We start from the raw sequence: 16,314 nt of genomic DNA, 5'->3' as shown, positions 1-16,314 counted from the left end.
CTAACCTACTTCAACTCATTTAAATTGTCAATCTCCTCCTCTTCCCATTCATATGTAAATTTCTAGTTATTAAGTAAGCATGTAATTACAATTTAGTCCGGCCGAAAGTCTCAGCAACTATGGCCGATTCCTCCCTGTACCTTAAGTTTTAAACTTTTGGCAACAGAGTACAATAAATAAATTAAATAACTTTCAGCAACAAATATATAAAACTATTAAAAACTAAATACACTTATTTTTGCGTTTTTTAAGAAGTTTAAAATGTTCTTCTTTTGATCCCAAATTCAGATAAAATCAATATCAACATGTTATCATATTGATCCAAACATGTTCTAAAATTAAAACCGAAATCAACTTGAAAATGGAACGAAATCAACTCATTTCACTTCTATTGTTCCTACCATTTCGTTCTAGAACTAAGAACATTCGGATCAAAATAAGAACATTTGTCCTTACACGGATTTTAAGAACGAATGTTCTCAAATCAATCACAATGTTCTTGGTTTTTCCTCTCTGTGTATTACACAATAAGTGTATAACAAAAAGGGCCCTAAACCCAGCAAACGATCTAGATAAGATCTTATTGCATATACGGACAAACAATAATAATAATTATAATAAAATTATATATTCAAAAATGTTGAAACAAATATATATATAAATTGAAAACAAATTTTTTTCTAAATAATGGTCTTAGTAATGAGAAAGGAATTGATTGTCAAAGAAACATCTTTTCTGAATAATGAAATTAAAAAAATACAAATAATAATAATAAACCAAAACAAGGAAGAACGCTATAGTCGAGTATCTCGACTATCAGATACCCGTTACTCAGCTTAATGGAGATATGCACGCCACCTACCGGCGGTAGACAGATTTAAGCGTTATGGGCGATAGAGTTGGCGTGGCAAATTTTTTGTTGGATCAATCTATAGGTATTGAAGAGACCAATACATTTCAGTTAAAATTTTTTCTAGCATGAAAATTGTGGGCGTGAGAGGTTTAGTCGGTTTGTGGGCGTTAAAGTGGGCGTAACAAACTTTTTTTTAAGTCAATCGATAGGTATTGATGAGAACAATACATTTCAGTTAAAATTTTTATTCTAACATAAAACTGTAGGAGCCACAGTTTTGGGCGGTTTGTGGGCGTTAGAGTGGGCGTGGCACTCTGCTGAAACAAACTTGCGCTGCGTAAGAAGCTCAGGAATCTGCACGCCATATCTCAACAGCCTAGCTCTTATAGTTTCCGAGATCTCAGCGTTCATCCGGACAGACAGACAGACGGACAGACGGACATGGCCAGATCGACTCGGCTAGTGATCCTGATCAAGAATATATATACTTTATGGGGTCGGAAACGCTTCCTTCTGCCTGTTACATACTTTCCGACGAATCTAGTATACCCCCTTACTCTACGAGTAACGGGTATAAAAATAAAGTTAAAGGAGAATCAGTAGATGTCATTTTGGCCAAACTATTAAATCTCCAACAGAGACAGAAAACAGCCAATCAATTTGTTGAAGAAGTAGAGAAGGAGCACTAGAAGGAGCCTACATAAATGACGGACTGTCCTCAGAATTAGCCACTCAGTACAGCAAAACACATGCCGTCAAGGCAATGACTAAGAACTGTACAATCGATAAGATTAAACTTATCATGGAGGCTGGCACATTCAACATATTGGATGATGCCATGTCCAAATTCGTAAACAGTTGTACAATAGAAGCAACCGTGGAAATTACAGCGGAAGAGGTAATTTCCTCTCCTATAACAACAATAATAGTAACCGTAGTTACTATAACAATAATAGTGGACGAGGCCAAAATAGAAGAAGTTATAGAGGAAATAACCACCAAAATAAATATAACAGCAATATCAACAACAATGTTAGGGTAGCCCAAAACGCTTCGGGAATCTCCCAACAATCTTTAGATACCCAGCAATAGGAACCACAAAAATTCACACAATCAATCTCAGCCTAAATATATTTGTAACTTTCAAAAATGTCGCAACCGGAAAAGAACTTGTATTTTTAATAGACACTGGTGCAGATGTATCGATACTCAAAGAAAATTCAGATGTTTTTCCTGACATTCAATCCGACTATGTAATAAACATACAAGGAATTAGTCAAGAAATTACAAAATCTATAGGATATTTGTCCTATTGAGATACAGACTACTAAACATATAATCCCACATAATTTTCATATTGTAAATTTACAATTCGCCATTCCCTGTGATGGAATATTGGGAAACGACTTTTTCAAAAAATACAACTGTCAGTTAGACTTTAAGCCATTCGAAGATTGGCTTATTATTTGACCAAATAACTTAAAACTCCCATTTTATGTCCCAATCAAACAAAAACACCTCTTAACGAGGTAAAAAGTAGTGGCGAACGCGCCTTTAACAAAAATTTCTGATATCAACAATTGTGACGAAAAATTATATTACATTCTATAAAATAAATCAACTATATTAAATTTATGATTTCAGCCAGCAACAGTAAATATTTATTTACCTACACGTAAATTTTCGGTTGTAGCGCGCCAATACATATATTTAATATAGTTTATTTATTTTATCGAATGTAATATAATTTTTCGTCACAATTGTTGATATCAGAAATTTTTGTTAAAGGCGCGTTCGCCACTACTTTTTACCTCGTTAAGAGGTGTTTTTGTTTGATATCAGAAGTTTTATTTTGTACAAGAGTTTAAGTACCCCAATACCATGATTAGGAGTCGTCCCAATGAATATTAAACTTTTTAATAACAAATTTTATCGCTTCAATTACCTATTTTAATAGCACAAGTTTAGAATCTCAGGGCTGTATAGTTTCAGATTCCAAGAGAAACCTGTCGTTTCTTATATTTCCCGCCGAACTAGCGGGTTTTTCAAAAGTGGTAGAGCAAAATAGATAAAGTTTCCTATTTCGATTAGCTTCATGCAAGTAAAGGACCATAAAACCATAACAGATTTTTCGTTTGAAAAAATCTAAAAAGAATATTTTTCATCAAATTGGTTTTTTTCTTGTTTATTCCAATAAGTATGAAATATTTCGCATACGGAGCTGAAACGAGTTAGATACTATAAGCATTTTAAATCTGGCTTTTTTTTGGATTTTCCGCTAAACTATCGGGTTTTCCCAAAAGTCGTAGAACAAACGTTTTCTAATTGAAGCTACTATATACACCCATAGGGTTTCCAAAACCCTAAAACTAAGATGGGATGCATACAAACCCACAAACAAAGGGATAAACATTTTCATTTTGGGAAGAAGAAGCAAATCTTGTTTTTTGAATTACTTTTGAACGGGACATCGTATTTCAACAAATGAGGTGTCATTCGACGCGTGTTCTCAGTAAGAATCTAGCTAAGAAACTAGCTAAACAGTCGGCGGCTCTTATCCCCACCGTATCCAGCAGCTCCAATTTTCTAAACTTTTACTTTTACACTTTCACCGCTTTTTCTTCCCAACATATCTATATTTCGAAAGTCTTGGTATGCAATCTTCTTAGTTAGTGCGATACCTTTCGATTGGTGTATCACTCGTTACGATCGGACCATAATGGCAGATTTTCAATTCTTCTGCCATATATAGTAGTTGTCTTCGCACGCTCTCTTGCGCGCTTCGCCACTACGTGTACTGCCGTCCACAGTGATCTTAGTTAGTGCGATACCTTTCGATTGGTGTATCACTCGTTACGATCGGACCATAATGGCAGATTTTCAATTCTGCGGCTATATATAGTAGTTGTCTTCGCACGCTCTCTTGCGCGCTTCGCCACTACGTGTACTGCCGTCCACAGTGATAACATACAGTTTTGGCAATAACTCCATAATTCTGCCAGCAAGATGCAAAGTTGTCCGAAAAATTAAAATAGATTCAATAGAAGACAGTGTTTTGATTCCAAACCAAGAAATTCAGCATGGTATATACATAGCAAATACCATAGCATCCCCTGAAAATGCATTTATTAGACTACTTAACACAACAAATACAGATACAGTAGTCAGCATATTAAATTATGAATCACTTTCGAACTACGACGTAGTTCAATCAAACAAAGAAAATAGAGAAAAGCCTGTATAATCTCAACTTTCCAAACATTTTCCTCCACAACTCCGGACACAATTTTCAACCCTATGCAAATTAATTATTTCACTTGCAAATAATTTTAAAAAAATTTATTTTTATTTTTTTATTCAATAAGTTACAACTTTTCCTTAATACCGACTCTGAGGAACGCGGCGCAATTGAATCATAATAATGAACTTCGATTGAAGTGGGGGAGCTAATTGGGACTCTGTGGGAACGCTGAGTAAGGGGTTCCCAGCTAAGAATTGTTTATAAGAAATTGTTTAAGACTTGGGTAAGGCGGCTGGGCGCTCGAGCTGGAAGGCGTTCTCAGCTAAAAATTGTTTATGAAGAGTTTGTTTATAAATTGAGTAAGGAGGCTGGGATCATGAGCTGGATAACTCTCCCCCTTCTAAAGTGAATCGTCCTGATTCATTGGAAGTGTTGGATAAACTGAATTTAGATGATTTGTCAATTCGACTATAATTTCATCCTCAGTGGTATTTTCATTTTCGGACATATTATTTTCGGGTGCTATTTCAATATGAATTGGCCGTGGTTTGAATATTAGATATTTTTTGAATTTAAATACAAGCGTGATAATTACATATAGTAAAGTTAATATGATCAGTATTAACACTTTTGGAATTTGTGTTTGTTTAATTTGAATAAATGGGTTTAATAAGTTAATGTTATCGAATGAAAGTTCCGAATCATTTGACATAAGATATTCGGATACTAAAAAATCAATATACTGTTAAGCAGTGATATAATCTATTATCTTATGGTCCAGATTAGAGTAGGGTATATTATTTATTGTAGTAGTACTATTAAAAGTTATTAAAAATTACCCATTTGAAAGAGTATCATTAACAGTATTATAACCATTTATAAATATGGCTCCTTCTTGGATTACACAAATTTTTTTATTATATTCCCTGATTTTATTGCAAAGGGATTTTTCTCCATTTAGTAGCCTAGTAAAACAAGTATTTTCTGGGCTTAAAGTGCCATAATTATTAAATATTTCTGTCTGAAAATTAGAAATTACATAACATCTATTGTTACATTTAGTGACATAATTATCAATTAACAGTTTTCCATCATTGTGTGAGATGGATCTTGCGTTATACACTTCGCAACGGTTTGTTATGATGGAGTTTTTATATATATTACCATTAATTCTTGGTGTATGCCGATTTTAAATTTAGATATAAATAAAATGTCAGTAATTACTACAGGTTTCTGTTCGTGTTTATATATTTCTTGGATTTCTTCAGCGTTTAGAATTTTAGTGTTGAAAACATCTATTTTTGCTAATGCAATTGTATCCATTAAATTCATCAGATCGTAAATGAGCAAGCGAAGCCGGTGTTTTCTGAATGGAAATTCTTGATTTGAAATAACTCTTTGAAGATTCTCAGATAGGGTTTTTATTTCTTTAAATAATTTAGAATTAATAACAAATTAATTGTTATTATTTTGGATTAAATCATCAATTTTATTTTGGACTGTTATAAAACCATCATGATCGGGAGTCCCTGCTATCCATTTCCAAAGGGTGCCTATTTCATTGAATTCTCATTTTGTCCTTCTTGGTAAAATTTATGAGAGAAGCATTTTAATAATATCTAAATCATAGGAAATTTCCCACTGTAAATGATTACTTTTGTTTATGTGTGTTGATTCGAGTTTGATTATGTCTTTATATAAACTTAAATTAGTTATATGAAATAGGTCAGCGTATGAATCATAAATAAGAATGTCTTTTGTATCCTTGTAGAGGAAAAAATCATGGTTCGTGTAATCCTGTAACGAACTGATTTTTATTGTCTGCTCGCTACGAGATTCGTGCGGCTAGCTCAGTATATTGTGTGTTCGTCCCACCAAATTTATATTAACGTGACCGCCCAGTAGCTCAGTGAGAAAGCACAGAATTCTCGGGTTCGTATTGGGTTTTATTGCGGGTATATTATTACAAGTGTCTTAGTCGCTTGGTTGGCTTTGACTCGTTGCTTGTGATCTTCGGTGCTCCCGCCGGTCCTGGATGACTCTACGACCTCTCGCCTTGATGACTCGGTGCTCCCGTCCTGTAGCTCCCTGAAGATACTCGCAGCTCCCTGAAGATCCTCGCCGCTCTCTGAAGATCCTCGCAGCTCCCTGAAGATGCTCGCTCGCGGTTCGCTTCTCACGCGTGACTTGGTGACTGCTGGTAACGACTCGGACTCGCGAGGGGTATCGGCCGTACGGGCTTAGGGAAGCGTCACCGTTCTCAGACTAGGGTAAACAGAAGCTGCGCTCTCCAGGATCGCTCCTTTCGACACACCGCCGCCTGTCCCTTGCTCTGTCCCGGATGGTCCCACTGGGGTTTCTGCTCAGCCCGCGCGGACAGTCAAGGCGGTAACGCCAGGAAGCTGCCTCGCGCCTTACTTCGCTTCCACGCCTAGTGTAAACGAACGTTCCACCCTAGCCTCACCCTTTGCTTTTTGTCCGGGACGTTCCCGTGTGGCTTGTGGTACTCGGGGTTCGGGCACGCCGCTCCGGGACCTCGCAAGTCGAATCCGTAGGGCTCTCCTGGATAATTCCACTCGAGACCGTACCGATCGACCGCTCTCCCTTCTGGCTTGTTATATTCGTGGTTCGGGCACGCCGCTCCGGGACCTCGCAAGTCGAATCCGTAGGGCTCTCCTGGACAATTCCACTCGAGACCTTACTGATCGACCGCTCTCCCTTCTGGCTTGTTATACTCTTTCCAGGCGTAACGCCAGGACTTTGTGGACAGGATTAATCGACCGCCTTGACCTAGCCGTGTGATGCCCTCTGGATCTCAGCTACCTGCGTCTCAATTCGGAGATTCCTGGTATCCCAATCCCGAACGTCTCGACGTAGCAAGCTCGCTCCTTGTAGGCTCCCACGGCGCTGCTTCTCTGGCGACTCGACTTGCTGCTGCTCCCTTGTAGGTTATCTGGTTGTTTGATTGTTCACTTTGGTATCTGAGTGATCTTGACGGTTTGACTCCTTGTGATCGACTGATCCAGCTGCCAGCGCTCTGCGGCCTTATATAGGGCCTCCAAGCACCGTTATTTCCCTTTTGCGCACGGCCCGCTGGATCTCTCCACTTTGGGTCCAAAGTCCGTGCCTCCTGGATGACCCACTTGTCCTTTATGTACCGCTTCCAATGGATGTTCCGCCCACTGCTGCCGTTCCGCTGATTCCCGTGCCGCTTGTGGCACGCTTGTGTGCCGCTCCACTGTCGAGATGTGGCCCTTCCTCTCCCGGTCCAAAGTTCACGGGAGAGTCCAAAGTCCAGAGGAGTTCCGTTATCCCCTTCTGCATACGGCACTCTTGCTCTGCCCGCGAAGTCTCCACTCTCTCTCGATCTCCATCCTTGGTCTCCAATCTCTCTCGCTCTCCTTCATTGGTCTCCAAACCCTCTCGCTCTCCATCCTTGGTCTCCAATCTCTCTCGCTCTCCTTCATTGGTCTCCAAACTCTCTCGCTCTCCTTCGTTGGTCTCCAATCTCTCTCGCTCTCCTTCATTGGTCTCCAAACTCTCTCGTTCTCCCCGCCGCGCCGTTACTACGCGAATTCGCCGCGTAACTGGTAAGCGGCCGGCCATCTGCTGCTGCTTCTATTTGTGGGGAGTTATTCAACTCCTCACATTCCCCCCTTACTTCGGGAAACATTTAAGACTGGTTCCTACTCTCCGGCGTTTCCTTGCTTATCCTAGCCTTTGAGTCCTTGTGATTCCCGCGGCGCTCCCTCGTTGCTCCCTCGATGCTCCCTCGACGCTCTTAACTCCCTTGAGTTTCTACAGCGGGGTTCATCCTCCTCGTAGCAACTTTAAATCTCCCGCGCCGATATTTCCTGTGTTCCCACTGGGACATCGATACTCCTAGGCTATCGATCCCCAGCTCGCTGCTCATTGCTGCGTCTCACTCCTTTCCGTGTTTCCTCCGCCTGGTCACACCATTCGTGCGTGATCGATATTTATTCGCTATCGACGGTGCGGCGTTGCCACCTGCTCGTTGCGATACTTCCACCTTGGCCGATATTTCCATTGTCGTGTGCCCATCGATCGCACTATCGTCCAGTGCCAATCGATCGCCTATCGAGGCGCCCCCTTCCCTGGCTCATGGTGATTTTGCAACTTTCTAGGTAAGTTTTCGCATTTCCTCACTCCTTTCTATTTCATCCTTTCTCTCTCCACACGACCTCTCTCGCCTCTCGTCTCTCTCTCTCGCCCTTCAATCGTCTTCAGCCGGCTGAGCCTGGCTTCACGCTGGCAACACTCGAACGCTGGTGCGGAGAGGACTTCGCATTTGCTTCGCTGCAGGTAAGTATTTTGGTGTCGCTTGGCTGCTTCCTGTATTAACCCAATATTGATTTCAGGACGCTGCAGCTGCCATGTATGCCCCTTACTTCTGGCCCCTGTTTCAGCTTTTCCGAGTGCAATATCTCCACGGTCATTTCGACCCTTTTGATGTCAGCGGCGCTCAGGTTCACGCATAGGCTGCGCACCAGATCTTCGACGAACTGGGGAAAGTGCTCCGATCCCCGGAACTGGGCCACCTTCCAGCTGATCGTGGCGCCGAGCTCCTTGAACTCCTCCTTGCTTTCCGGATTGAAGGCATCGAGGCCGCCGCTCGTACTCGTCACGCCGAAGGCGTCTTGGGCGTGTTTAAGGTCTGAGGCCTCCTGGATCTTTTGCAGGCGCAGCTTCTCGGCCAGTTTATCCTCGGGTGATAAGTTAGCCAGTCGTTCCGCCTCCGCCTCCTCTTCCAGCCGCGCTTGCTGCTCCAATTTGGCATTTAGTGCCTTGCTTGGCTTGGTTTTGGCTGGGGCTTCTGTTTTCGTGGGCTTCTCCTCGTCCTTCTTACTACCCAGATCTACGGTACAGCTCTCTGCTCTGTGCCGTCTTCCCTCTTCCTTCGGCAGACTTTTGATGCGTGTTTTTTCTTTTCCTCCGATCAGTCCCAATCGAGACCTTAGACGCTCTGGTTCGCTCCCTTTGTGTTCTTAACGTTCTCCTGATGTCCTTTATGTGTTTCATTGCGCCTTTGTAGATGACCTGTAGTATCCTTGGAGGTATCCTTGGAATTTGTTCGTAGTATCCTTTGGGAATCTTTGCAGGTATCCTTGGACTCTTTCCGTAGTACCCTTTGGGAATCCTTGGACGTATCCTTTGACTCCTTTCGTAGTGTCCTTTGGTCATCCTTGGAGGTATCCTTGGACACCCTTCGTAGTATCCTTTGGGCATCCTTGGAGGTATCCTTGGGATCCTTTCGTAGTGTCCTTTGGTCATCCTTGGAGGTATCCTTGGACTTTTAATGTTGTTTTGCATCTGTTGTGTCTGCTTGCTGTAGCCGCTCGCCTGTGTTTTCCGTTTGTTGCTGTTTCAGCTCGCTTACGTGGATGGTCCGCTCTTTCTTTGTGTTTATGTGTCTTATTTTGCAGATTACTGGTGACGCAAAACCTATGACTTGGTAAGGTCCGTCGTATCTTGGGGCCAATTTTGCTGCGAACCCCTCGGCCGCTTTTGATAAATGGTGTTCCTTGGCCCACACGACGTCACCCACCTTTGGCGTCCATTGCCTCCTCCTTAGGTTATAATGCCTAGCCTGGTCCTGGGATGCTTTCTCCAGGTTCCGCCTTACAATCTCGAAGATTTCCCTGAGTTTGTTAGCATTCTCTTCCGGGGTCTCTGTCGGTCGTCCGGTCCCTACGGTTTCTCTGTCGTATAGGGCGCTCGGTAGTCTTGGTTCTCTGCCTTGGGTAATGAACGACGGTGTGTAACCTGTGGATTCTGAAACGCTCGTGTTTACTGCCAGCATGATTTCTGGCCATTTTTCGTCCCAGTCTCTTTGGTTCTGCCCTGCGAACTGCGCAATCATTGTTTTCACCGTCCTATTGGCTCTCTCAGTCGGGTTCTCCTGTGGGGTGTATGGAGCTGTGAACTGTTGCCTGGCTCCCATTTCGGCCAGGAAACTCTTGAAGGTTTTGCTGGTAAACTGGACTCCGTTGTCCGTTATGACTATTTTGGGGACCCCATACCTCGCGATTATGCGTTCTTTCTTTAGGGATTCGGCCGTCGCGCTTCGCAGCGGCACCAACTCAGTCCACTTGGAGAACCTGTCTATCAATACCAGCAGCATTTGGTTGCCGTGTTTCGAACGCGGCAGGGGTCCGACGAAGTCCGCACATACCGTAGCCCATGGTTCCTCTGGCACCTGCGTAAGCATTTTCCCAGCCATTTGCATCTGATTCGGCTTGAACCTCATGCATGTCCCGCATACTCGCACGTGGGCTCGGGCGTCTCTGTGCATTCCTGGCCAGTAGTACCGGGCTGCCAGACGTGCTATTGTCTTTCGGCTTCCTACATGGCCAGCCGCCGGTGAGTCGTGGTTCTCCTTCAGCACCGTTTCCCGCAGCGCTTTCGGGACGCACATCTTCCATGTTTCAACATCTTCGCTGCCCGCTCTATGAGGTATATTCCTGTACAGGGTGTTACCCTCCATCACGTAGTCTGGATACTTTTGCAGTTGGGTCCTTATCTTTTCGCGCATTTCCAGAATCCAGCTGCATGCTGCAGAAGCTTCCGCCGCCGACGTCTCCTTGATCCCTCGAAGCGTTTCCGGCAGTGGCTGCCTTGACAAAGCGTCTGCCACCACGTTGAGTTGCCCTTTCCTGTACGCTATTTCGAAGTCGTACTGCTGCAACTCCAGGGCCCATCTGGCGATCCTCCCTGAAGGGCTCTCTATGCTGTTGAGCCACTTCAGCGCCATATGGTCGGTTACTACTTTAAAGTGGTAACCTTCCAGATATGGCTTGAGCTTTCGGATTGCCCAGACGATTGCCAAGCACTCCTTCTCGGTTGTTGAGTAATTCTTCTCAGCGCCGTTGAGCGTTCGGCTTGAGTAAGAGATTACCTTTTCGCCTCGTTCAGTTTCCTGGGTCAAGATTGCCCCGATGCCGTAGTCGCTTGCGTCAGTTTGCAAGATGAATGGTTTGTCGAAGTCCGGGCATGCCAGTACGGGGTCTGCGACGAGTCTTGCCTTCACCTCTTCGAACGCCGTCTGATGTTCCTGTGTCCACACCCATTTATTGCCCTTGCGTAGCAGATCGTTCAGAGGTTTGACTATTTTTGCGAAGTCAGGTACAAACCGGCGGTACCATGATGCTACGCCCAGGTACTGTCGGAGCTCTCTTACTGTCGATGGTGGTTCTAGTTCGGCGATGGCTGCTACCTTTTCCGGATCCGTGCCTATTCCTTCGCTAGTCACTCGATGACCGAGATATAACAGCTCTTTCTTGAAAAATTGACACTTCTCCGGGTTTAATCTCAGATTTGCCTCCTTTAGTCGTCGGAAAACTTCCTTTAGGTTGGCCTTATGTTCTTCCAGCGAGCGCCCGATCACTATGATGTCGTCCTGGTAAGCAAATGCGTGCGGCGACATTTCTGGGCCGATCACCCGGTCCAGCACCCGTTGAAAAGTCGCAGACGCCGAATGAAGTCCGAATGGCATTACTTTCCATTGGAATAAACCTTTCCCCGGCACTGTAAATGCCGTAAACTGCCTGCTGTCCGCTTTCAGTGGGATTTGCCAGTACCCATCCTTTAGGTCCAAGCTGCTGATGTACCGTGCTTCCCTCAATTGGTCGAGAATATAATTTATTCGGGGCATCGGGTAGGCATCCTTTACAGATTTAGCGTTTATTTGCCTAAAGTCGACGCACAGTCTCCATTTGCCCGTCTTTTTTTTAACCATCACGATGGGAGAACTGTATGGGCTTGTTGAGTGTTCTATGTATCCCATTTGGAGAAGCTCGTCCACCTTCGCATTGATCTCCCCTTGAACTTTCGGATTCTTGGGATAGTATCGCTGCTTTATTGGTTTGTCGTCTTTCATCGTGATCTGATGCTCTGCCATGTTTGATGTTCCCTTCATGCTGCTAAAAGTCGATAGCTCTGCCTCCAGGAATTTCGTGGTGTCGTCATCTTCGCTTGCCCGTTGTACGACTGCCACCGACAACTTTTCCTCGAGCCATCCCTTGTGACGATTCCTGGCCGGTATTATCACTTCGTGTCCAGCGCACTTAATTTCGGTACCGACTTGTGTTAGAAAGTTCCATCCCAACACCAATGAATCCACTACTCCTGGTAGTATCAGCAGGCTCATGCTCAGTCGCTTGTTCCCGAACGCAATTTCCACCTCCAGCTGCTCATCGATTCCGCCACATCTTCCGTCTGCCAACCTAACTTGCCGTCGTATCCTCGTAATCTTTCCGAGGGCAGCCAGGTCGTCCGCCAGCTCTTTGCTTATAAAGCTTGCTGTTGCCCCGGTGTCGATTGTGGCCTTGTATGTGCCCCCACCAATCGTCACCGCTGCGGACAACTGCTGCTCTTCCTCGATCAGCTTTCCCGTTAGTTTGGAGAGGTAGCATCTTGCGACCCCCGCTCGCCTCTCTGCGGCTGAGATCGCTGGGCATTTCCCGCCTGCTGGCAGCATTCAACGCTCCTGACGCCTACTCTCCCGCACACCCAGCAGAACAACAGGCGTTGGTGCCGACATCCCCGCGCCCAGTGTCCATGACCGCCGCACTTTCGGCAGGCCTCCTGGGGGTCTGTGATGTGTGTCGTTTCACGAGGCCTTTGTGTTGTACTTGGTGGCCTCCAAACATTGTTTGCTGGTTGCATCTGTTGCTGTTGTGGTGGTGTCCATTGGCCTCCGCGTGGTGCTCCTGTTGCCTGCTGCCGTGGTACTCGGTTAGGTGGCGACCATTGGTCGTTTCCCCGCGTCTCCTGGATTCCTGTCTCTTCGCATCTTCTGCATGTTACCTGCGCTGGCGATGACGACTTGTTCTTCGAGAATTTGTTTTCTTGCGCGAACGCTTCCCGCTCCTTTTCCAGTTCTTCATACTCGTCTGCTAATATCATCAGCGTGTCCAGGTCCGACACTTTGTATGCCCTTAGGAAGATCCTTAGACTGGGGGTGCAGTTCTCTTTAATGACCCTTAACGTCTCTTTCGTAGAATAGTTAAGTGGCCTCACCATCGTCTGCATGTCGATCATGTAGTCCTTGAACGACTCGCTGAAGCCTTGCTTCCTTTGCCGGACCTGGTCCGCCAGCCTGGTGAAGAAGTCTCTTGGCAGGAAATATGTGTGGAAGCTTTCAATGAATTCTGCCCATGTTCTCCATTGCTTATTGTTGGCGATGAACCATTTCAAGGCCCTTCCTTTTAGCAACTCCGGCATCGCTCGAGGGATCATATCAAGCTCCAAACCGTACGTGTTGGCGGACCATTCTACCTGCTCCAGGAACTCGAATGGTTTTTCCGCCCCGTCGAACCTGAACGACCATTCGCGGACCTGCTTAGCGACCTTTGCATAGTCCGACTGGCTTGGTCTCGGGATCAGCGCTGCTGCTTTCTTTTCTTGGCTTGACTCTCTCCTGTGGGCCTCTTTCTGTATGTTGTCAACGCTCAGGCTTGCCACCAGGTTGTCCCCTTCAGCGTTCGTTAACGTAATGCTTGGGCCGGCTCTGTCGTAGTATGTCGCCTCTAGCTCGGCCCAGATGTCGACGAGTTGTGGATCGTTCTCTGTTTCGGAGTAGTATTCCGATAGTGCCTTCCTCATGTCGTCTAGCCTGCCCTCCAGGGCGACGTTGAGCCTCTGTGCGACATGGGCGAAGTCTTCCTTCTTGAGGCGGTAAATCCACTTCTTTCCCATTTTTACTGTGCTGTTCTCACTGTTGGGACAATCACGTTGGGCGCCAGATGTAACGAACTGATTTTTATTGTCTGCTCGCTACGAGATTCGTGCGGCTAGCTCAGTATATTGTGTGTTCGTCCCACCAAATTTATATTAACGTGACCGCCCAGTAGCTCAGTGAGAAAGCACAGAATTCTCGGGTTCGTATTGGGTTTTATTGCGGGTATATTATTACAAGTGTCTTAGTCGCTTGGTTGGCTTTGACTCGTTGCTTGTGATCTTCGGTGCTCCCGCCGGTCCTGGATGACTCTACGACCTCTCGCCTTGATGACTCGGTGCTCCCGTCCTGTAGCTCCCTGAAGATACTCGCAGCTCCCTGAAGATCCTCGCCGCTCTCTGAAGATCCTCGCAGCTCCCTGAAGATGCTCGCTCGCGGTTCGCTTCTCACGCGTGACTTGGTGACTGCTGGTAACGACTCGGACTCGCGAGGGGTATCGGCCGTACGGGCTTAGGGAAGCGTCACCGTTCTCAGACTAGGGTAAACAGAAGCTGCGCTCTCCAGGATCGCTCCTTTCGACACACCGCCGCCTGTCCCTTGCTCTGTCCCGGATGGTCCCACTGGGGTTTCTGCTCAGCCCGCGCGGACAGTCAAGGCGGTAACGCCAGGAAGCTGCCTCGCGCCTTACTTCGCTTCCACGCCTAGTGTAAACGAACGTTCCACCCTAGCCTCACCCTTTGCTTTTTGTCCGGGACGTTCCCGTGTGGCTTGTGGTACTCGGGGTTCGGGCACGCCGCTCCGGGACCTCGCAAGTCGAATCCGTAGGGCTCTCCTGGATAATTCCACTCGAGACCGTACCGATCGACCGCTCTCCCTTCTGGCTTGTTATATTCGTGGTTCGGGCACGCCGCTCCGGGACCTCGCAAGTCGAATCCGTAGGGCTCTCCTGGACAATTCCACTCGAGACCTTACTGATCGACCGCTCTCCCTTCTGGCTTGTTATACTCTTTCCAGGCGTAACGCCAGGACTTTGTGGACAGGATTAATCGACCGCCTTGACCTAGCCGTGTGATGCCCTCTGGATCTCAGCTACCTGCGTCTCAATTCGGAGATTCCTGGTATCCCAATCCCGAACGTCTCGACGTAGCAAGCTCGCTCCTTGTAGGCTCCCACGGCGCTGCTTCTCTGGCGACTCGACTTGCTGCTGCTCCCTTGTAGGTTATCTGGTTGTTTGATTGTTCACTTTGGTATCTGAGTGATCTTGACGGTTTGACTCCTTGTGATCGACTGATCCAGCTGCCAGCGCTCTGCGGCCTTATATAGGGCCTCCAAGCACCGTTATTTCCCTTTTGCGCACGGCCCGCTGGATCTCTCCACTTTGGGTCCAAAGTCCGTGCCTCCTGGATGACCCACTTGTCCTTTATGTACCGCTTCCAATGGATGTTCCGCCCACTGCTGCCGTTCCGCTGATTCCCGTGCCGCTTGTGGCACGCTTGTGTGCCGCTCCACTGTCGAGATGTGGCCCTTCCTCTCCCGGTCCAAAGTTCACGGGAGAGTCCAAAGTCCAGAGGAGTTCCGTTATCCCCTTCTGCATACGGCACTCTTGCTCTGCCCGCGAAGTCTCCACTCTCTCTCGATCTCCATCCTTGGTCTCCAATCTCTCTCGCTCTCCTTCATTGGTCTCCAAACCCTCTCGCTCTCCATCCTTGGTCTCCAATCTCTCTCGCTCTCCTTCATTGGTCTCCAAACTCTCTCGCTCTCCTTCGTTTGTCTCCAATCTCTCTCGCTCTCCTTCATTGGTCTCCAAACTCTCTCGTTCTCCCCGCCGCGCCGTTACTACGCGAATTCGCCGCGTAACTGGTAAGCGGCCGGCCATCTGCTGCTGCTTCTATTTGTGGGGAGTTATTCAACTCCTCACAATCCATTATTTCGGAATTGGTGACTGCTACTATCAATATTAAAAATATTATTGAATTCATTTTCTGTAATTTAAGACAAACTGAGTTTAAGATTTGATGTTATCTTTATGAATCGTTCGATTTCTATTGTTTATGATAACCTTATTATGTAAATTCTCCTTAACTACTTGTTTTTTATATCTAGAGTTCAGCTTATTTCTTTCCCCGTGCTTTTTCTCATAAATGACTTCCCCAACGAGAAAGTCCTTTTCCTTTCTGCCTTTGTTGTGAGAATTTAATTTAATTTTATTTTTTTTTTTTTTTAATTTTTTTAATTTTCTCTTGTGCCTGTTTTAATTGTGTTCGATTTTATTGTATAATATATCGTATGGTCGTTGGTTGATAATGGAATGTATGGTCATGTTATATTTCTGAGCTGCTTTAATTATAATTTCAGAATAATCAACTAAATTAAGTTAATCTTTGATGCAACGAGCAATTTCTGTAAGGGTAGAATGAGGCCTTTCTATTTGTCCATTGGACGAGAATCCGCGAAATACTCGTATAAATTAATACCGCATCTTTGTGCGAAGGAAAACTAGGCTCGGTATCCATCATTAATGTT

The 16,314-nt window shown here is 45.5% G+C and overlaps 1 protein-coding gene across 1 annotated transcript; it reads right to left on the bottom strand.

The window, feature by feature from the left end:
- Nucleotides 1-7,944: 7,944 nt before the first annotated feature.
- On the bottom strand, nt 7,945-10,375 carry LOC139354406 (eukaryotic translation initiation factor 3 subunit J-like). The gene is made up of 2 exons (XM_070998634.1): nt 10,288-10,375; nt 7,945-9,081 (listed from the first exon to the last, which is right to left on the bottom strand). Exons 1-2 carry the CDS (start codon nt 10,373-10,375, stop codon nt 8,453-8,455), a joined length of 717 nt encoding a protein of 238 aa, XP_070854735.1. The 3' UTR covers nt 7,945-8,452.
- Nucleotides 10,376-16,314: the final 5,939 nt, after the last annotated feature.

This window comes from Drosophila suzukii, assembly GCF_043229965.1.
Source record: "Drosophila suzukii chromosome 2 unlocalized genomic scaffold, CBGP_Dsuzu_IsoJpt1.0 scf_2c, whole genome shotgun sequence".
Classification (NCBI taxonomy): Eukaryota; Metazoa; Arthropoda; class Insecta; order Diptera; family Drosophilidae; genus Drosophila; species Drosophila suzukii.
Note: the sequence above shows the minus strand (reverse complement) of the source record. Positions and strands in the feature narration are given on the sequence as shown.

Excerpts from the sequence above, each read along its gene's own strand:
- LOC139354406 (XM_070998634.1), bottom strand. The coding sequence starts at position 10,375 with ATGCGGGACATGCATGAGGTTCAAGCCGAATCAGATGCAAATGGCTGG. Across the intron at positions 9,082-10,287 it reads CAGAGGAACCATGGGCTACG|CAGAGCGTCTAAGGTCTCGA; the intron begins GTATGTGCGGAC and ends AAGGGAGCGAAC.